Here is a 22,203-nt window from a genome sequence, read left to right as displayed (position 1 = left end):
ATGCCTGCCCCCAGCACACCCCAGGGTGTTTTTGTCAAATGTGTGAAATTTTACACCCCCAAGAGATTTTCCCCACTGCTCATCCACAGGGTGAGTGTGATAAACCCCTTTATCAACCTTTTAGGGGCATCAGGGACACAGGACACGCACGAGGAATCCGTGTAAGCATTTCTGAACTTTATTGACTGCTTTATTGCACGTACTTAATGAAGCCTCCATCACTTCCCCCGACCCACCGTTTCCATAATTATTTTAAATGCAAGATAAATGTAACCTTTCATTCCCACCACTTATTTTCCCCCCATTTTAAATGTTAAGGTTCTGGGTCACCCAGGGAAGACAGAAGCCCTGAACTCATACGTGGAACCATGCGGCACTCGGGGAGCAAGCCTTGGGTGCTCTGCAAGCAAACTCAGACTCTGCACAGGGAGAAACATCATAATCATGAACTTAGAACCTCAGTGGTCACTGAATTAAATAGGTGAGACTGCAGCTGGAGCTCAGTCAGCCGTTGGTTCTGATGGAAAGCTGCCCTTGGATCAAGCCTTCTTCTTGCCTTCGCTCTCTTCCTTTCCTGCTGCTTCCTTCTCTTCCTTCTCTTCCTTCTCCTCCTTCTCCTCCTCAGCAGCTTCCTGGGACTCCTCCCCTTCTTCTGCTGCTGTTTCTTCCCCTTCTCCTTCTCCTTCCTCTTCCTCACCCTCTTTGGCTTCTTCTGATTCCTCCTTAGCACCTTTGAAGGACAGAAAGGTGTTTCACATCCAGGTCCAATTCCTGATCCCAGTTCAGTGGGATCCTCCCTCAACCCCACACATTCTGGCAGCCAGCTACAGCAAAACTGCACAACCGATTTATCCTGGATTTCAGGGGGACTGAAACACTTGATAAAAACAAATCGTGGCTGTGAAAAATCTCAATTCTGGACTCACTGCTTAAAGCAAAGACTTGAAGAATCTGTCACTGCTCTCTGATTGGCTCTTTGGCTGTAATTTCCCTATAATTAAACTTTACACTAATGAACCCCTCATAGTTCCACGGCCACCAGTGCACTGCAGAGATGTGACACTGCCGTGCACTGAACCCAGTAATTCCAGCCCCAGACGTCAGCTGATGTTCCCATTGTCTGGGGCTGCTCTCTGGGAATTCATATTCAGCTCAGGATGTCCTTGGTCCTTCTTTTTGAGGATATCCCTCATAACTAAATGCTGCTTGCTGCCACCTGAACATTATCATTGAGGGTTTTGGAAACCTATCATCAGCCTGATTGAACATTTCACCTGATCTTGCATTCAATATTCAGACTTCCCTGCTTGAATTCCATGCGCTTAATCCCACCATCCTTTGGCTCATGGAAGTAGAAAAGGAAAGAGTTTTGATCATTAGATTTAACCATTGGGATTTCTGGGGTTTATCCCATATGAACAGGGACTAATATATTTCATGAAACATGAAAAAAAGGGATTTAGAAGTAACTCTAAGTACCTTCCTCCTCTTCTTCAGCCTCTTCTCCCGCTTCCTCCTCACCTTCCTCTTTCTCTTCCTCCTCACCCTCTTCTGCAGGAGCTGCCTTGGCTTCTCCTGCTTTGGCAGCCTCGATGGTTTCCTCGATTTCAATCTGCTCCTCCTGGACGTGGCTGGAGTAGTAGGTGGGGAAGGAGCGAGTGGTCATCAGGTAGGAGCTGGACTGGAGGCCGCTGTAGGCGGACCTGCCGAAGGTGGGGGCACTCTGGCTGTAGCCACTGGTGATGCTGCCAACACTGGTGAAGCTGAGCCGGGTCTCTTCCCCTTCCAGCAGTTTCCTAGCAGGGAAAAACAAAAGCAAAGAGAAAGGAATTGGTTGTGCTGCAGCAGGATCCAGCATCACAAGCCCCGGAGATATCTGGTTGTTAATTAAGGGCTGGTTTTGCACCATGTGCCAGTGCTACCCTATTTTCTTGGAATAATCTCTTTCAGATGTGTCTATTGCAGGTGAATTAATAATTTTCCTTGTTGGAAGGAACAGGAAAACCCCTCTAGAACCAGGTTCCTCTAGCAGGTGAAGCTAGAGGTGTATTTTGCCACCCTGCAGCTCGCACAGACCGGCACAGCTGTAACAATTTGCTGCTGAGATGTCAGACAACGTTTGGAGCTGCTCTCTCAGTATTCCCCCTTGTGGCTTCCACAGAAATTCTGCTCCAGCATCGGAATCTCTCAGTATCTGGGACAAAACACCACAGTTATTTAGCAACAATTCTGCCGGAAAATATTTAATTTGTAGATTTGCAAGTCAGAAACAAAACCCGTTCCTGAGGGCACTTGAGGGATTTCCCATTTTGAAAATGAACCATTTTTATTGAGGAATTCCACTGATACAAAATCTCTCCCCCAAGTACAGAACAGGTATTTTTATCTGTCAGGATGGAGAACGGAGATCATTTATTGCCACGCTAAAAATTCTGTGTGCACATAGAGAGGAGCTGATTAAACTCTGCCACAAATCTATGAAGATTTTTGCTGGGGGAATGATCAATAACCTGAATTCTCCTGAAGAGAATGGGAACTGCTCTGAGTTCTGCCTCATTAAAACATCCCCCACCATACCTATAGGCTGCAATTTCGATGTCCAGGGCCATTTTCACATTGAGCAGGTCCTGATATTCCTTCAAGTACCGAGCCATCTCACTCTTTGTGGTTCTCAGCTCGTTCTCCAATTTGTTGATTGTATCCTGTTGGATGGAACAATACTGACAGCATAAAACTCCCATTTCTCCCAAGTCTAGCAATAATCACAAGGAATTTCTCCAATCCTTTTCCCTTAATCTTGCTCTGGCAGACAGAAACTGCACAGCTCCCAGTCCCCCCTCAGCCAAAAAGCCTCATTTAACACCTTGCCTGGCAGGTTTTCTACAGCACATTATTCCAGCCCTATTTGACACACAGAGCCAAATTTTCTGGTACCCAAGTGCCAAAGCATCCACGAAATTTGTGTGTTGTTTCATTTTGAATTTGGCCTCTGTGTGCTTTTTCTAATTTTAGCTTCGGGATATCCACTGATGATCCTTGCAGGTCCCTTCCAGCTCGGGATATTCAGTGATTCCATGATTTTTTGGTGCAGAACAGTTCAGGCTGTATCAGTACATGGACACATGAATTTGTGCTTTATCAGGGGCGTTCTGCGTTATGATTTTGTAACACCTCACACTTCAGAGAAGCAATACCAGAGTGTCCCCATCTCTGGGATGATTTTGGTAATTCAGATCCTGATTGGGGTCTGTATTTCCACACCACATCCTGCTTTACAGCTCCGTGTTATTTTGCACTGGCATTTTAGGATGCCTTACCTGCAACACAGGCACAGCACAAACCAGGAGTGATGCTGCCAACAACCTCTCCCTGCAAACCCTGATCCCCTCCTCTGTGAGGCTCTGCAGACCCCAACTCCCCTCACCCGCAGAGCCCAGAAAACCCTGATCCCCTCACCTGCAGAACCCCTCAAACCCCAACATCCATCCCTTCACCTGCAGAGCCCAGAAAACCCTGAACGCCCTCACCGCCAGGGAACCTGCACATCTTTATCCCCCTCACAGGCAGGGACCCCACAAATCCCAAAACCCCTCACCTTCAGAACTCTTCAAACCCTAACATCCCTTCACCTGCGGAGCCTGAAAACCCCGACCCCTGGCACCTGCAGAGCCCTTCAAACCCCATCATCCCTTCACCTGCGGGACCCTGCAAACTCCATCATCCCCTCCCCTGCAGAACCCTTCAAACCCCACCATCCCCTCCCCTGCAGAACCCTGCAAACCCCCCCATCCCCTCCCCTGCAGAACCCTTCAAACCCCATCATCCCTTCCCCTGCGAGACCCCCACCCTCCTCCTCTGCAGGGACCCTTCCAGCCCCCACCCCCTCACCTGCAGCGCGGAGATATCCGCGCTCTGCTTCTCTTCCAGCTCCTGCAGCTGCTTCTCCAGCGCCTCGTTCATGCCGCGGGTGGCCTCGATCTCCAGCGTCTTGGCCTTGAGCAGGCGGCGGCTCTCGGACACCTCGTCCTTGGCGGCGCGCACGGCGTCCGTGTTCTTGGCCGCGCTCTCGCTGAGCACGGTGAAGCGGCTGCGGAACCACTCCTCGGCGTTCTGCATGTTGCGCGCCGCCAGCTTCTCGTACTGCGCGCGGATGTCGCGCAGCGCGGCCGACAGGTCGGGCTTGGCCGACACGTCCATCTCCACGGACAGGTGCGCGTACTGGATCTGCGCCTGCAGCTCGGCCAGCTCCTCCTCGTGCACCTTCTTGAGGAAGGCCAGCTCGTCCAGCAGGCTGTCCACGCGCTTCTCCAGCTCCGCCCGCGCCAGCGCCGCCTCGTCCGCGCCCTTGCGCACCTCGAGCAGCCGCGCCTCCGCGTCCTCGCGGCTCAGCACCTCCTCCTCGTAGCGCGCCTGGAGCCCGCGCAGCGTCTCCTCCAGGCTCTCCCGCTCGCCCTGCAGCGCCTGCTTCTCGCTCGTCGCCTCCTCCGCGGCCAAGCGCAGCTCGCGGATCTCCTGCTCGTACAGCGCGCGGAAGCGGGAGGGCTCGGCGTGCTTCTGCCGCAGCACCAGCAGCTCGGCCTCCAGCACCTTGTTCTGCTGCTCCAGCTCGTGGACGCGCTCGATGAAGCAGGCGAAGCGGTCGTTGAGGTCCTGCAGCTGCGCTCGCTCCTGGCTGCGGATGGACTTGAGGTCGTTGCTGATGGCGGCCACCTGGCTCAGGTCCAGGCTGTCCACCGAGTGCAGCAGCGAGCCCGAGGCGCTGGAGGTGGCGTAGCTGCGGCGCACGGACACGGAGGACACGGGCGCGGACAGGCTGGAGTACGCGGAGCGCGCCGAGCCGAAGCCGCCGCCGCTGCGCACCGACACATGGATGCGCGGGCTCTCCGCGTAGCGCCGCTTGTAGGACGGGAAGAACGGGTCGTAGCCGTACGAGCTCATGGCTGCGGGGGCTCCGGCGACTGCTCTGCAGCGGGCGCCGCCCGCACCCCGATATTTATGCGCGGGGAGGGCGGGCGGAGCGGCCTCCGGGCGGGGACGGGGCGGGGCGCGGCGCGGCGGCATCGCCGCGGTGAGGTGACGCCCGGAGCTGTCCAGGCATTCCCTCACTGCTGTGATGGCCTGAGCGGCACGGGCCGGACATCACCGCGATGGTGCCGGGCATCACAGCGGTGAAGGGATGCCTGGACAGCTCCGGGCATCACAGCGGTGAAGGGATGCCTGGACAGCTCTGGGCATCACAGCAATGAAGGGATGCCTGGACAGCTCCGGGCATCACAGCGGTGAAGGGATGCCTGGACAGCTCTGGGCATCACAGCAATGAAGGGATGCCTGGACAGCTCCGGGCATCACAGCAATGAAGGGATGCAGTGGGGGCTGTGGCCGGCCCGCTCTGGAACGGCCCCGGCTCGGCCCCGCTTCACCGTCTCAGCCCTGTCTCGGCCCTTCTGGGGCACAGCCTCGGACCTGCCTGGGGCATCTCTCAGCGTCCCTCCGGGCCCACCTCTGGCCCTTTCAGATCCAGCTCCCCTCAGGTCTAGGTGCAGCCCCCAACCCGCCCAGGCTGTGTTGAACACCTCCCTCTGCTTCCCCACAGCTGCCCTGGCAGAAGCCTCGGGGATGTGCTGCAAACCCCAGGCTGTGGCTGAGGTCCCCTCGGTGAGATTGGGGAATACCCAGCCCTGGCTGCACCTCAGAACCCCCAGACACGTGTAAATAGGATATTTTTTTTTCCTTCAGTTTGCAGTTTTCACAAGGCATGAGTGCTCTGCGACCCCTTGCACCCTCACCATGTCCTTTGTTACAAGTGGTCCCTAATAACCAGGTAACTTAGGATCATGGAATCATGGAATTGAGTTGGAGGGACCTTAAAACCATCCAGTGCCACCCCTGCCATGGGCAGGGACACTTCCCACTGTCCCAGGGTGCTCCAAGCCCTGTCCAACCTGGCCTTGGACACTTCAGGGGAAGCCTGGCAGTGTTACTTGTCCTTTGATTACACGAAAGAAGCAGCAGACACAGGGCGGTTCTCAGTCCTGGCAGAATACCCTGATACCTGGTTCCTTGAGACTCCCTGGAGCCAAAGTCTGTCTGAGACACCGATCACAGGGACAGGATATTTATCCTTGCCTAATCTGGCTAACTCAGAGATTAAACTGGACATCTGCATTGCAGCTACCTCGGGACCAGGTTATTAGCACTGCTTGATTAAAACAGAGCAGTATTTACGTAGCAGAGATTTATCAGAGGTAAATTAGAGATGTATTGGGCACAAACTGCATGGGAGGCTCAAAAAGACAACGAGAATTCACCTCCCTGAGTCAGAAGGGCAAATATAACACGAAACAAACTCTTCAAAGGTTTCTCAAGGAAGGAATAAAAGCCAGTACAGATTGGGGGACATTTATTAGACAGATACCACAAAAATGCTGAGATGCTTCCCAAAGAAAGGGGAAGGGCTTAGTGATGTGAATGAATGTGCCTGTCACTAATTGCAGTGGTAATCGGGTATTTCTGGCACAAGTGAATGTTTGTTTAACACCAGCCATTTAGGAAGGGCAGAGCAGGGTGGATTTAATGCATTTCCCACTGTTTTCCAGTGACCTCACACAGAACATCACCTGTTGTGTGGCAGCTTTTCCAGAAGTTTCAGGGCATTTAAATATGAGGATCACTGAGCTGTGAAGGGCAACGGCCTCTCAGAGGTACAAAGCTGCAGTCCCTGCTCATCTGAGCTTATTCTGGATGGAATGAACTGCACCAAGAGCTCATAAAGGCTTAAGTGTCACTCATATCCCAGCAGAGCTGCTGGGAGACTTTATTCTGCAAATCTACAGAGTCCTCCTGGCGATCAGTGGAGCTGCTCTCAATTTGCCAGCACTGCAAGCCCGGCTTCTGCCTTGATTTTTATTCCCAATTTGTTGTTTAAATTTGAGTCGTGGCTGCATTCATGCATCTCAGAGCAGCCATTCATTATTCAGAATATGCAAAGGAGAGCAGCACAGGTAGAGCTTCCTGTGCTAATCCATTTTAGGTTTAGCAGAGATTGGGCTTGAAAGAGGAAGAAATGAGGAGTAGAGACATTGTAGGGAGGAGGATTCCCAGCAGGTTGGTCGGGGATTCAGTGAGCTGATATATTCTGGGCTATTCAGCTCCTGCAAACTGAAATACCTTGTTTCATGCCAATGGATTTATGCTAATCTTCCCTACAGCAACCCGAGCACAAGATTTAATTATTAATGCTATCATTTATTATGCCATGTATTAATAAAGGAATGTAGCTCAGCTTGTAAAAACCACTGCGCTTCAGATCCCAGCAAAACAGGCTGTGTAACTGTAGGCTGTTAATATTCCTTCTCACCTTTTCTTTGAGTGGAAAACCCTTTGCTGTGTGCCAGGAGGATGGGGAGTGCGTCTGCAGCCAGCCTTGCAGTGTGGAACTTCCACGGGACTCGGGGTGAGGATGGAGCTTTGGAAAGGAAAGCCACTCCTGAAGGCATCCTGCTCCCAAAACTGGTATTTCCAGGCACAGGGGAGTGCTGGTGGATTCCCCCATTCCCTCTGTGTCCCTTTTGCTGCTTTCTGCCATAATGCAGAGGATAATCAAGCCCGTGGATGTGTTACTGTTAGAAAAATCAATACAGTGAGCAGAGCAAGGGAATAAAGCATGGCTGGTTCCGGCAAGGATGGAGTGGCCTGGGCCACTTGTCTCACCTGTAGCAGCTCAGCATTGTCCCCCTTCCCCCTGATGGAGCTGAAGCTGCTCCCTTACTGGTTTAACTGGGTGTGAGTGTCCCCAGCCCATCAACATTTCAGGCAGAGGATCCCAAGCCCAGGTTCACCCCTTGCAGACCTCTCCTGGGTGACCTAAATAAAGCAAATTATTCTGAGGGATGGTGCAGGAATGAAAAGGCAGCGGTGCCTCATCCCTGGAAGAGTCCAAGGCCAGGCTGGAGCAGCCTGGGACAGTGGGAGGTGTCCCTGCCCATGGTCCCTCCCAACCCAAACCATTCCATGATTCCAAATCCCACTGCTGCCCAAGGAAAAGCAACAACTCCATGACAGAACATTCCCGTTCCTTCCTTCTCCTCTGCTGCATCCAGAATTAACACATCCCAACCTGCAACTGGCATTTCCTGAAGGAAAAGCTCAGCCCTGAGCCCTGTGCTGGGGCCTGACTGAGCACCAAGAAATTACCTGAATGCACCCCGTGATCTCTAGGGGGGGGTTGCCTTTTTTTCCTTTTTTAAGCGAAGAATTTCCCCATCAGAAACTGCGACAGGGACATTTAGGGCGGAGCCTGCAGTGGCTGCTGCTGCTGCTGCTTTTGTTGCAGAAGCAGAGAAGGAGCTGTGCCTGCTTAGTTGGGATTTACACAGAAATCAAGCAGTCCTGAGTAAAAGAAAAAAGCAAAAACACTGGTTTTCCTTTTTAAAAAAATGACTTTTACTTCATAAAAGCCCAGCTCTGAGGGAGCGGGGAATCAGGCGCTCCCACTGCTAAAAACATTCAATAGCTCTGATGTCAAGTCTTATGGATTTGTCTAAAATTATATCAAAGTCTCTGAATGAGTTGAATTAAAACAGGCAAAAGAAAATGCTCTGATCTACTTTGATGAATTGGAGCAAAACCTCACATTTTAGGAATTCCTCTTCCTATTTTCCAAACAGTCCTTTTAATACGAGGCAACACTCAAAGGAATTTCCAAAGCAAAGCAGAATTTTGTCTGCAAGGACTGAGCTACAGTCTCTGGGAGACTCAGAAGAAATGCAAAGAAGGGTTTAATTTCTTTCCTTTGAACCACTGTTTGCTTTGTTGGTGCCAGACATAGCAAGTGCCTGGGCAGCTTTCATGATTTTATTATTACTTACACCAATTCCTGCTCACAGTAACAGCAATTTGCTCACTTTGAGTTTGCTCTGTCTCTTGATTACAGGAGCTGGAGGAAGCAGGCAGCCAATTCTTTCATCTGAGCTCTATCAGGGAGAGCTTAATTAGAAGATTCATTAATTAGCTTTGTTTACTTGTTGGATCAGGCTTCCAAACTAGGCCGCAACATCCGATGGCAGATCCCAGGGTTGGTTCTTATCTCCCAGAATCAATTAAAGGGATGTTCTGCTTTTGGTTCCAGCAATTAGACATCAACTGAGAGGGTTTTGGGCCAAATCCCAGGTTTGGCTGGAAAGGGACCTCAAAAAGCATCTTTTGCCACCTCCTGCCATGGGCAGGGCACCCTCCCCTGGACCAGGCTGCTCCAGCCTGGCCGTGGGAACTTCCAGGGATGGGGCAGCTCCTCTGGACAAATAAAACTCCTGAAAAAGCCCTCCCAGCCTATTTGGAATGAGACAACTTTTTAATTTGCAAAGTTTCATTGCTTTAATTGGGTCTTCTCCAATGTGAGGAGCAAGGGTTGGACCCAACAGCCCCAGGGCCACACCAGGAGCTGGGTTTAAGCTGGCCTTGGCTTTAGGCTTCACTGGAGTCCCCCCACTTAAGGCCACCTGACGATCTGAGTTGAGCTGAGCTTTGTTGTGCTCGAAAAAGCTGCTCTGGGAACCAGCTCCATCCCTGCTGCAAAGATTTAAGGGATCTCTAATAACAATTCCATTTTTGGGGTGCTGGTTGAGGGCTGGGTGCTGAAGGAACAAGTGCTTGAACCAGTGCATCTGGTAATAACAGGAGAAATTCAACATCCCTCAGGTTTTGGGAGCTGAATCCTCATAGCAGCAGCAATATCCAGGGGGAAGCAGTGGGACTATTTCCCTATTTTCCTTTTTTTTTGCTGTGCCAGCTTGAGAAAGTCCTGTTGGTGACAGGGCAAAGAGAGAAAACTGCATTTACAACACAGCTGAGAGCACATGGAGGCTCATAAGGCAGCCAGAGACTCCATTTCCTTCCCCAAATTTTCCAGTATGAATGAAAATAAAGATAAAACATGGGTCCAAAAGATCATTTATTTGTGGGCTGCACGGGCAATTAAAAAGCAGAGAGATTTTACCGTTGTGGTTTTATCTGCAGGGAGCTGAAGCACAGAATTCCAGGATGTTCTTCCTTTGGTCACAGAGAGGGATGAACAGCTGAGGAATGCTTTCCCTAACATTCAGTTATTTCAATCTTTGGGATATTTTTTTCCCTGTGCTGCAGAGGCAGCAATAAAATCCACCTTTGAGTGAGTGAATCATCTCCCCACACGTACAAGTGCAAAGCATTTCTTGGGAAGATGTAAAAATCCCTTTATTTCCCAGTCTGGCACGAGCTGCTGCCCATAAAACACAGATCCAGGGAGCAATAGAGCTGGGAGAGCTCTGCTGCAGTGAGGCAGCTCGAGGCAGCTGAATGTGCTCAGCTCTGCAGTCTGTGAATAAAAATCCCTGAATTCTGCAGCCAGAGCACCTCTCCTCCCACGCCAGAGCTCCCTGCAGGCAGCACATTCCCGGTGGTGTCCTTAGGGATGGGAGTCCAGGATTTCTGTGGGATGGAATAGGAATCACCTCCAGCACTCCGGGTTTATTTTAATATCACTTAATTGAAAGGTTTGCAGAGGTCTGCAAATACTCATCTCCATTTCAGCTCTTTCATCCCTGGCACTTCTCCTCCTGGAGAGAAAAGGGCTTTGCACCATTCTGAGGCAGAGATTAAGTTATAAATTACCCAGCCTGGATGAGAGGCTCTCACAGCAGAGGTTACTGGGAGAATCAGGGCATTTATTGGCACTAAGTGAAGATAAGGAGTTGCTGGCTTTAATTTTTGAAATTTTTTTGTGGGACATATTTTTGTATATTTTTTTGGTGCAATTTTTTTGGATAAATATTTCACTGCCATTAACTGCAGTTGGGTTTTCCCTTTTTTAACATCTCCATCTCTTAGCCCTTTCTATGACTCTCGATAAAACCTTAAACGGTAAAAATTTGAGTATTAAAACTTCCATTTCAGATTTTTTTTTGTATCTTTTAATCATGTTCACATGAATAAATCTTTACCAAATCTTTTCAGTTGGCTTGATCATCATAATCGTATTTTTCTTGTTTGTTAAATGTACATTTATCATTCTTCTCACAATCTTATCCTCAGTCCAATCCCAGTCCCAGGGTGTGTTTCCTCTAGACTTAATTGATGCCAAAAGGGGTTCAGAGCCTGTTTTTCTGGAGAAGACCTTAAGGATATTCAGTATTTTTTAGTATCCAGCACTTGCTCTGTGACTATTTTAGACCCTTTAAAAGCTCTCAGGTTGGTGGAAACTCGCAGCATCAATTTGGCTTTTATAGAAAAGAAAGGTATTATTGAAATAACAACGTCCTTTGGCCCCAGTAATTAACCAACAGGGAGGTGGGACATTAATTGTGGGACACTTCCCAGGCTGGCCCATTGCAGTGGGGTGAAATTCCCCCAGCAGTGCAAGGGCTGCAGTTTTGAGGCCTCCACAGCAAAAAAAAAATCAGAGATAAATCTTCAAGGCTCTGCTGATTCCCAAACAGGGCCCTCAGAACTGCCTGGAAATGGCTTTAACTCTGCTTTTCCAGGAGAAGAACCCTGAACTCTGCTTTTCCAGGAGAACAACCTGGCCATTTGTCCTGCGGCAGGAAAGGCACCTGAGCCGGGGCTGCAGAGAACAGGCAGGGGATTGGGAAGGAGGAGGCAGATTTCTCCTTTATTTCCCATTTTCCTGCTTCTCCTCATGGAGTCCATGAGAGGCTGTTTGTGAAGCTGAGAAAGGACATTGCAGAGGCTGAAGGAAGCGGGGAAGGTCCTGTTTCACCTTTCAACACGGGATAAAGCAGCTGGGCAGCGCTGGTGGTTTGCAGGGGAGGGTTTTGGGGTGGATTCTCCCTGGTTTGTGCCTGGTGCAGCTGGAATGATCTTTGGGAAAGCTGGGAGAGCTCCCTGACGCACAGCACTGTGTGGCTCCACGCCCTGGAAAAAAGCTCTTTTTGTGGGACACAGGCACCAAAGCAATAAAATGATGGGAGCAAGAAATAACCAGGAGAGAGGAGAGGGTAGCAAAGGGTTTGCAAGTGAGGAATTCACTGAACCGTGCAACCAGGAGTGTTCTGTGCCACGGTTTGTGTTGCTACGTGTGCATTATAGATCCAGCCAAGGTTCTCTCTCCCAGTTCCGTGCTTTGGGCTGGAATTCCTGGAAATCTGCAGTTTGTAGAGGATAAAACACTTTAAGTTCTCTGTGTTACTCCTTCATGGCCTGAAGGAGAGGTTTGCTGGGGGAAGGGTCATGAGCTGGCTCTGTGTTAGAGGAGAATCCTGCGTGGCTTTGGGAAAGGTTTCCTTGGTGTTCAGAGGCTGTTCAGAGGCTCTCATATTCCCAACAAAGCAGATTGAAGTCCACAAACACCCCAAAAATGGTTGGTACCAGATTGGAGGATCTGGGTGAGTCAGTCACTCCTCACACGCCTTCACAGCGGCTCTGGAAAGCAGCAGCTTTGGCATCTCAGATTTCTGGTGAACATTTCCCCTTCCCAGCTTTTGTTTCCCTAATCCCACCCCAGACTCTCTCGGAATTTACGCCCTCGCAGTACCCACACGGCTGACGTGGCTCTCCAACGTGTGGCAATAACAATAAACCATGGAAATGGCACCTCACGGCCAGTTGGGACAGAGGTTCGTCCTCCTGAGGGGAGATGTGCTTTGAAAGGTTTCAGGGAAGGTTTTGTACAAGCTGCAATTTTGAGGTACTGGGGAAAAGATTTCAAAATAGCTTTTTTATGATTTCAAGCCAAATTTGTAGATTTCAGGAGAAGATGCTTTGCTTTTTATGCCCGTTGCACATCCTGGAAAGCAGATTCTTGAATACTTTTGGGGTGGTTTGTTTTGTTTTGTTTTTTTAGTTTGGCTACAAGCAACTTGTTTTCCACATCCCTTTTTCTTTTGTGTGTGCACATGAGGAGAGCAAAGAGGAAACTGTCCCATTCCCCAGGGACGTCTCAGCGAGGCTGGGATGCTCCTTCTGCTGGATTTGCTGATTTGGGAGCGTGGCAGTGCTGGTTCCCTCTAATCCGAGCACACAAGTGGCACAACCTGGGCTGTTCCTGTCACTAAAATCACCTTTAATTTGGTAACACCTCAGTATTTGTTTTAAGACCACAAAGCCGGGGGATGCTCTGACTCTGCAGATTTGGCTGCAGGAGTGGGAGGTGTTTTGGCAGCTCCTGCACAGCCAGGAGGGAGCAAAGGCCCAGCACAGGCAAGTTTGGGTGCATTTTGGGGCTGTTTCCCCCAGGGGTGTGTGTGGAACAGCTGGGGGTGAGCAAAAGGGAAGGGAGGAGTTATTCCTGACAGAAATGCAGCTGGTGAATAAAACAGGAGGCAGCCACTGAGCCTCAGAGGAGGGAAAAAAACCTCAAGCAAAAACTTCCTGCAGATTTCATTTGGGCTGGGCAAGAGCGTCCAAATGTGGAGTTGCCATCCCTCCCTTCTGAGCCAAATCATCCCTCGGGAGCTTGTCTCGCCTGGAGCAGCCTGCACGGAGCTGGGAGATGCTGTGGGAGAGGAAGGAAAAGGGTGCAGCAAGGGTTAATCCTGGATTTGCAGGTCCCTGGGGGAAAACTGGGAAAAATTCGGGGCTCCTCCAGCGCCTCCTTCTGGGAATCCGCCCCCGGGCAGCTGCGGTTTGGGAGGGGAGAGAGGGAGCAGAAGCTCCTTTCGCTGGACTTTTTGAGGGGGAAACCTCCTGCAGGAGCTCCAGGGTGTCAGGAGAGCACCAGAGGCAGCTGCAGCCCCAGGGCAAACCTGGGGCCGAGTGTCTCTGCATCCTTAGGGAGGAATGGCACGTGGGAAAGAGGGATTTGGCCTTTTTCCAGTGGAAAAGGGGGGGAACCTCTGCTGCAGTGCCCTCTGCTTTGTCCAAACGCGGTGGTGGGACCTGAACTGCACCCAGGGATTTATGGATGTCCTGAGGAAGAGGGGGAAGGGGTTGTCTGAGCCCTGCGGTCAGGAGGAGCCCAGGGAGAGCATTTGCTCCCTCTGCCTGCTCCCTGCTCCCTCTGGAAAGCTGCTGCTGCAGCAAGTCCAGTTCTGGCAAAAGTTCAACGCTGCACCAGCCCGAAAGGGAGAGGAGAAGGGAGGGAGAGAGGAGGAGAGTCCCGCAGAAAGGAGGAGCTCCGGAGCTCCGGGCCGCCTTTGGCCGGCAGCAGAACTGCTGCAAGCCGGGGGAGCGCTGCAAAGAGCCCGTTTCCCTTTTCCATCAGCGATTCCTGCCGTGCTCCAGCTTCCAGAGGGTTAAACAGGCTTTTAGCACCTCCAGGCCTCACCCCGAGAGCTGCAGTTTGTGTTTTATACCACATAAAACTCACCCCCAAGTACCAAAAATGCCACAGCGAGAGGATTGGGATGTCCATGGGAGCAGAACAGTTTTGTCCCAGGGAAGGTGGTTTGGTTTTTAGTGAGAGAAGGGGCCAGGTAAAATTGGGTGAGGGGAGAAAAATGTCCATTTACAGCCCAAATCAACAACACTCAGGAGGAAGGTGTTAAGTGAGGAGTAGAGAGGTAGGATGGGAACAGATGGAAAATCAAGAGTGGGTTTTGTACCAGCCTTGGGGCTGTTCTCCCTCGTTCCTGACACCCTTCCCAAGCACTGACACACACGGCAGAGCCTGTGGACACCGAGTGCTGCTCCATGCCACGACCAGGCTGCAGGAACTGGGCCCAGTCCTGCAGTGGCAGTGGGAAGAGCCCGGTTCCCCGCTGTGGGATGGAGTTCCCCACTGTGGGACGGAGTTCCCCACCTGCCCTCACACCCCTGACAAAACAATCCCAGGTGCTTGTCCCGTGTGCACCTCCCCTGTTCCTGCTGCAGGGGAGCAGCCTCAGCCCTGTGCAGCTGCGAATTCATCCCATTTCCCCCTTTTTTTGCTCCCATGCCAGTTCTTAAACCAATTACACTCCTGTCAGAATTTGGAGGGGTGCAGGACAGGAGGGATCGGCTGCTCCTGAGGAGTGGAAGGTGAAATGGCAGAGCGGGAGCGAAGAGCAGCTCCTGCGGATCCCGGGGAGTGTGGTGGTCTCCCTGGATTGCAGAGGGAGCTGGGAACACCCCGGTCCTGCCGATGCTCTCCCTGCAGCCAGGCCCCGGGGAAGGGGCTCTGTGGTTTTGGGGTGGCTTTGGCGGGCGCTGGTTCTGGCAGGGAGATTTTGGGGAAGGGGTCCGGCGTGGCCGGGGGTCTCTCCCGCAGGGATTGCCGCTGGAGAAGGGCAGGAGCTGTGCCGGCAGCCGGGCAGGGCTGTGCCACGGCCCCGTTTTGCCGCAGGAGGAGGATGGATGGATGGATGGATGGATGGATGGATGCTGAGTCACTCCCGCAGCTCCTCCGCCCGAACTCCCCAGCCTTTCCCGCAGTGAAAAGGATGGAGGCAGCTCATTCTTCTCCCCCAGCCTGACTTTTGTTTCTCTTTCCTCTCTCTCTCTCTCGTTTTTTCCCCCTTCCCGAGTCCCAGTCAAAAGGAATCATTGCTTTAAAATAAAGATCTACGGCTGCGGCTGCCATGAGGGGCGGCTGAATCCTTTCTCCTTTGCTAATGGATCTTCCCGTTCCTCGGGAGAGCAGCAATAATCTTTGATGCACGCAGAGAATGCTGCAGCAATTTTCGTCTTTAAAGGAGCCCTCCCGGGCACTCAGTGAGTCAGCACCGATTCTCCATCACTGGCACTTCTTGGAAGAAGGGCTGGGCTGGGGAAAACTTGATTTTTTTTTCATTTCTTGCAGAAATTGGCAGCAATAAAAAGCTCTCTGCTGCTGCTTTGCACTGCCTGCTGTACAAGCTACTCCTTTAACCTCTTTTTCCTCTGGGATTGCTGCAGAAGAGCTCAGTAAAACACAGAAATTGCCCAGTATGCAGCTTTGGGGAAAATGGGAAGGGGAAAGATGCACCGAGGCCAGGCAGGGTGGAGCAGCCTGGTCAGGGGAAGGATCCTGCCCGTGGCAGGGCTGGAATGAGGTGGGATTTCAGGTCCCTTCCAACCCAAGCCAGCCTGGGATTCTGTGGATCATTCATTGCCTCCAGCTCTATTTTTAAAATCCTACTTTCATTTGTTCAGAACTTTTATTCAGAATTTTAAAAAGAAGAAGAAAAAAAAACCACCAAGCCCAATTTTTGCTTTAGAATCTCTTTTGCCTTCCCATATTTTATTTCGAAGTGCAATAATGGAGTTGCATTTTAATAAAAATATAAATATTTTAATAGTAATATTAATTTTATAATAACTGTGCATTTTTAATTCGAAGAGCATTATTGCACTGTTGTGTCTTGTTTCCTTATGACAAAGTTTTTTAATTAAGTGATAATGTGCAATTTTTTCCAGAGCACTTGTAGATTAATACAGTCAACTGAAGTTTAAATATTAGCATTTTATCCTCTTTCTGTAGTGTTTAACCCCATGTAGTGTTGAGAAAATTCTGCATGTAACACCTTTTGTTTTTAGGGTTTTTTTCCATGATGATCACACTGTAAATAATTATAAAATGCATAAAATGGTGAAAGAGATGCAAAAAAGAAACATTTTACTATTTGAGAAACCATTAAAATCCAGTTTCTCCTCCATTTCAGGACCAGCCAAAGCCAGGTGTGGCTAGTCCCAGAATAAATCTGCCTCATTAACAATTCCTGGCCTGAAATCTCCCAACAGAAATGAAAATATCCATGGGAGCAGCAGGGCACCACGGCTGCACATGAAAAACCCTGATCCCTGCTCTGCCATTTATAACTCTGGCTTTTATTTCAGTTTGGAGGCCACAAATCCAAATGTCACCCGTTATCCTTGGCCCTAAATCTCACCCAGCCCAACTCCTGACTCCTTTGGGAACATGACTTCTAGAATTTTCTACAAGGACAAAACTTGAAAATTTATTCCTGAGCTCTGAAATTCTGGCTTTTCACGAGCTGCTCGTGAGGTGCAGCAAAAACCTTCTCCCTGTTCCTTGGAATCTGCTCACCTAGTTCTTGCTCCCTCTTTAAAATCTGGTTTTGGCTCAGCTGCTCGGCTGGGGGGGATGCAGTGGTGGAGGGTGAATGTTGGAGTTCAGAGCTGCAGTGAGGGCTTGGAATTAGGAAATCCTTTTTCTCCAGCCCTGTAATTTCCATCTGGCTGTTTCTCCAGCCAGAATTGTCTGTGTGACATCAGGTACGGCAGGATTTGATCCGAGCAGCCTGCAGGGGATGGATCAAATCACCAAGGAGTGTGTGTGGGAAGGTGCAGGTCCTCCCCTCTCTCTGTGTCTCTGCCTTCCTCCCACACTCCTCCGCAAAGTCTGCAGGGCTCATAAACTCCTTGGGAACATTTGGAACTGAGCCCTCGGAGCTTTCTCTGGGAGCAGCTCGTTCCTGCCACACTTTGTGCAGCTCCAAAAGGAGCATTAAAGCCCAGGCTCCTGAAATGTAAGGGTTCATCAAAGAAATCGAATTAAAGGATGGAGGAAAATGAAGAGCAGAGGAAGCCCCAAGGTTTTCCCAGTGATTGGACTTCAGTGGGTGTTTCTGTGTATGACAGTAACAGAGGGAAACCTTGTCTTGTTCTGGAGCTTTTCATCTGCACATCTCAAGATGCATCCCAGATAGGAATCAGCTTCAAAGCAGGTTTGGATTGTCCTGGCTAAATGTTGAGTGAAGATCCTTCCGGTGGCCCTGGCAATGGTTTCCAAGGATGTTCCTGTTGCATTTGCTCATTAAAAACACCACAGGCACCCAGTGGCTCCTCATGAGCTGCTCCAAAATTAGCCCCCTGCCAAATGAACCCCAAATGGGGCCATTTCTCCCAGTGCCTTTCGTTCATGGATTTGGTTATTGATCCCGCTGCAGAATCCGAGCTGTGCCCTGCCGAAGGGCAACGCTGTGTGTCCTGCCCTGTGCCAACCTCTGCAGTGACCTGTACATGTGTCCTGCCCTGTGCCAGCCTCTGCAGTGACCCCTGTGTGTGTCCTGCCCTGTGCCAACCTCTGCAGTGACCTGTACATGTGTCCTGCCCTGTGCCAGCCTCTGCAGTGACCTGTGCCTGTGTCCTGCCCTGTGCCAGCCTCTGCAGTGACCCCTGCGTGTGTCCTGCCCTGTGCCAGCCTCTGCAGTGACCTGTACATGTGTCCTGTCCTGTGCCAGCCTCTGCAGTGACCCCTGTGTGTGTCCTGCCCTGTGCCAGCCTCTGCAGTGACCTGTACATGTGTCCTGTCCTGTGCCAGCCTCTGCAGTGACCCCTGTGTGTGTCCTGCCCTGTGCCAGCCTCTGCAGTGACCTGTACATGTGTCCTGCCCTGTGCCAGCCTCTGCAGTGACCCCTGCGTGTGTCCTGTCCTGTGCCAGCCTCTGCAGTGACCCCTGTGTATGTCCTGCCCTGTGCCAACCTCTGCAGTGACCTGTGCCTGTGTCCTGCCCTGTGCCAGCCTCTGCAGTGACCTGTACATGTGTCCTGCCCTGTGCCAGCCTCTGCAGTGACCCCTGTGTGTGTCCTGCCCTGTGCCAGCCTCTGCAGTGACCCCTGTGTGTGTCCTGCCCTGTGCCAGCCTCTGCAGCTACCTGTACATGTGTCCTGCCCTGTGCCAACCTCTGCAGTGACCCCTGTGTGTGTCCTGCCCTGTGCCAACCTCTGCAGTGACCTGTACATGTGTCCTGCCCTGTGCCAGCCTCTGCAGTAACCCCTGTGTGTGTCCTGCCCTGTGCCAACCTCTGCAGTGACCTGTACATGTGTCCTGCCCTGTGCCAGCCTCTGCAGTAACCCCTGTGTGTGTCCTGCCCTGTGCCAGCCTCTGCAGTGACCCCTGCGTGTGTGTGCTGCCCTGTGCCAACCTCTGCAGTGACCCCTGCGTGTGTGTCCTGCCCTGTGCCAGCCTCTGCAGTGACCCCTGTGTGTGTCCTGCCCTGTGCCAGCCTCTGCAGTGACCCCTGCGTGTGTGTGCTGCCCTGTGCCAGCCTCTGCAGTGACCCCTGTGTGTGTCCTGCCCTGTGCCAGCCTCTGCAGTGACCCCTGCGTGTGTGTCCTGCCCTGTGCCAGCCTCTGCAGTGACCCCTGTGTGTGTCCTGCCCTGTGCCAGCCTCTGCAGTGACCCCTGCGTGTGTCCTGCCCTGTGCCAACCTCTGCAGTGACCCATACGTGTGTCCTGCCCTGTGCCAGCCTCTGCAGTGACCCCTGCGTGTGTCCTGTCCTGTGCCAACCTCTGCAGTGACCCCTGGATGTATCCTGCCCTGTGCCAGCCTCTGCAGTGACCCATACGTGTGTCCTGCCCTGTGCCAGCCTCTGCAGTGACCCCTGTGTGTGTCCTGCCCTGTGCCAGCCTCTGCAGTGACCCCTGTGTGTGTCCTGCCCTGTGCCAACCTCTGCAGTGACCCCTGGATGTGTCCTGCCCTGTGCCAACCTCTGCAGTGACCCATACGTGTGTCCTGCCCTGTGCCAACCTCTGCAGTGACCCCTGGATGTGTCCTGCCCTGTGCCAGCCTCTGCAGTGACCCCTGTGTGTGTCCTGCCCTGTGCCAGCCTCTGCAGTGACCCAGGCACAACCCAGCTCTGGCTGACAGCACACACACAGCCCCGGCCGCTGACAGGAGTGATTCACACAACAGGGCACAGAATCGCTTTCCATGCTGGGATCACTGGGATTGGGTCACTGGGATGCAGATCTGCCACCTGGGCCCCCCCTGCTGCAGCCACTGCTGCACACCCTGAGAGCCTGGGCTGGGCTGGGCTGGGCTGGGGGGAAAATTCTCCCATGGACAGACCAAAGTGGGCACTGGGGAGCTGCAGATGGGTCCCAGTTAAAGCCCTGAGCATTCCCAGTGCCCTTCATGGGGAGCAGGAGGTGGAGCAGGCCCTGTTTATTCCAGCCTCTGTCAGCCCAATTTAGAAAAAGCTTTATATTCTCTTTTCCCTTTATAGTTCTCTTTTATATTCTCAGGGTGTTTTGTGTACAGGTTATCAATGGTGAGTTTATTAGTTGAATGATTATTAATGGAATAATTGATTAATTACTGCACTGGGAAGGAGGGAGCATGGACTGAAATACAGAGTTAGGGCCTGGCTATCAGAATGTTAAAGAACATTCATTTATTAACATTGAAGGGCACCTCTGTATTATGGATATGACACTGTCTGTCATTACCTGGGCCTTGCTCAGGGCTATTTTATTGTAAAATAAAATCCCTGGCAGTTTCAAGGTGTCAGAGCAAGGGAATGAACTTGGCCCCAAGGCTGGTGTCGTTGGGGATTTATTTCTCTGGATCAGGCCCTCCCTGATCAGTGTTACAGCTCTGACACAGGAGCAAATCTTCCCCCCTTCCAGAAAATCCAGGCACGAGCAGTTTTAGGAGCAGCACCAGAGATGTCCGTAGGTGATTTCCTGAGCGTACCAGGAACAGGGCAGGGACCTGAATTCAGCCCCACTGTCACCCCAGAAATGCCCTGTTCTCGTGGCACAGAAATAACGACTCCAGTAAAAAATGAGAGAGGCCCAAAGCTGCCCAGCTGCAGCCCCAGAGAGCCCAGGTTTGGGATTCCTCTGGGTTTATACCTGGCTGTGGTGCACAGCAGGGCTTGTCTCATCCGCTGCCCTAAACGTGCAGCCCTTTGTGAGGCACCTGCCTAGAACAACCAGGAATAAAGGAATAAATTAGGCTGCTGAGGAGCCTGGAGAGTCTATTCCACGTGCAGCTGCTGCAACGTTTTTAATTCAATTTATTAAAGGATATAGACATCAGCTCTATTAAATTACCTGCCCATGAGGAAGGGGGGATGGAGGGACCATTAGCAAATGCCATTTGCTGACCTCAGCCTTGGCCACGGGGGGAGATGAATTATGAACAAAGACACATCCTCCCTTTGTGGTTATCCCAGAAGGAAGAGGCTGAAAGGGCCAGCACATCCATTATTCCTGGGGACCAGGGGATGGGGCCTGGGCGAGGGACAGACGTGAGATGTGATGGATATTCCTGATTACGGCCCCAACAATGGCTGAGCAGGGGGATCCTGCTGGGCTTGGGCTCACCCTGAATTTAACGAGGCTCATCTGCCACCTCTGCACCCTGGCAGGGATGGGAAGGAGCGGGGTAAGGCCCGGTGTTGGATACCGGGGTGCTGTCAGGGCACAGTTGTGCTGCTGTCCCTGAGAGGGGCAGAGCCACCAGCCCTGCCCGGGCTCCTGAACTGCCCCAGGGAGGGAGGCGCCTCTGGTGCTCTGCAGTGACGGCTCCACACCTGGAAAAACCCCATCAGGTGTCCTTGGCTTCCCCCACACAGGCCCTTCCTGCCCAGAGAGCAAAACATAAACTGTTCTGAGGCTGCTCTAATTAATCCTCACCTCCCAAAAGATGGGAATGAAATCAGATTTTATTCAGAATTTTTAGATGATTCAGGGGGTTTTTACCAGCAGATGCACATTCCAGCCCAGAGAGCAAAACATAAACTGCTCTGGGGCTCCTCTAATTAATCCTTACCTCCCCAAAACTGCGAGTAAAATCCAGATTTATTGAGATTTTTTAGATAATTTAGGCTTTTTTACCAGCACACCCACTTTCCAGCTATTTGATGAGACATTTTCCTCCAAATGCTTTTTATTGGAGTGTTTCAGGCCTGTTCAGAGCCCTGACCTTGCTTTGCTTTTCAGAGCTGTTCTGTTGCTCCCATTATGTTTTCCTGGTTTAGGGCTAAACCCCAGCGTGCCTCCAGAGGATAAATAATGTATGGAAGCAAGCAGGAAGCTGTCTAGAAGATAATTGCCTGTGGTCCAGTAATTTGGAGTCCCATTTCAGGTCACATTTCACTCCTGAAGGCCAATCCCACCAGCAGTGCTCGTGCCCAGGAGCTCTTTGGGATCAGGTCATTGCTGCTGCTCCCCTGTCCACCTTTTGGTCCATTGATCGAGTGTGCAGCTGCAGGCCCCAATCAATCAATCAATCAATCAATCAACCAATCAATCAATCGGATCAGGCCCTGCAGCTGATCAATGGCTGCGTTTAAAAGCCTGCAGATTATGTTACAAGGGCACCTGCTCCCGTGGGCTCAGCAGATGTGGCTGCAGGCTGGGATTTGGCAGGCTGGAAATGGGATTAAAGATGAGCCAGGCTCTCCTGCACCCCGCCCTGCTCACTTCGCTGGCAGGGGTCTGTTCAAACCCCTTTTTGTGCCCTTCTGGCACAACCTGAAATTTGTTTGGGGTTTTTTTCCTTCTGTTCTGCTCTTTGCACAAAGCAAAAGGAATTTCCCATCGGAGAAGCTGCCCCAGCCC

The 22,203-nt window shown here is 51.5% G+C and overlaps 1 protein-coding gene across 1 annotated transcript; it reads right to left on the bottom strand.

Annotated features, from left to right (window-relative positions):
• Positions 1 to 156: 156 nt before the first annotated feature.
• On the bottom strand, positions 157 to 4,976 carry NEFL (neurofilament light chain). Its single transcript, XM_048287476.1, has 4 exons — positions 3,889 to 4,976; positions 2,578 to 2,702; positions 1,480 to 1,796; positions 157 to 730 (listed from the first exon to the last, which is right to left on the bottom strand). The coding sequence occupies exons 1-4, from the start codon at positions 4,936 to 4,938 to the stop codon at positions 540 to 542; spliced, it is 1,683 nt and encodes a 560-aa protein (XP_048143433.1). The 5' UTR covers positions 4,939 to 4,976; the 3' UTR covers positions 157 to 539.
• Positions 4,977 to 22,203: the final 17,227 nt, after the last annotated feature.

The sequence above is a fragment of the Corvus hawaiiensis genome, chromosome 27 (assembly GCF_020740725.1).
Source record: "Corvus hawaiiensis isolate bCorHaw1 chromosome 27, bCorHaw1.pri.cur, whole genome shotgun sequence".
NCBI lineage: Eukaryota > Metazoa > Chordata > Aves > Passeriformes > Corvidae > Corvus > Corvus hawaiiensis.
Note: the sequence above shows the minus strand (reverse complement) of the source record. Positions and strands in the feature narration are given on the sequence as shown.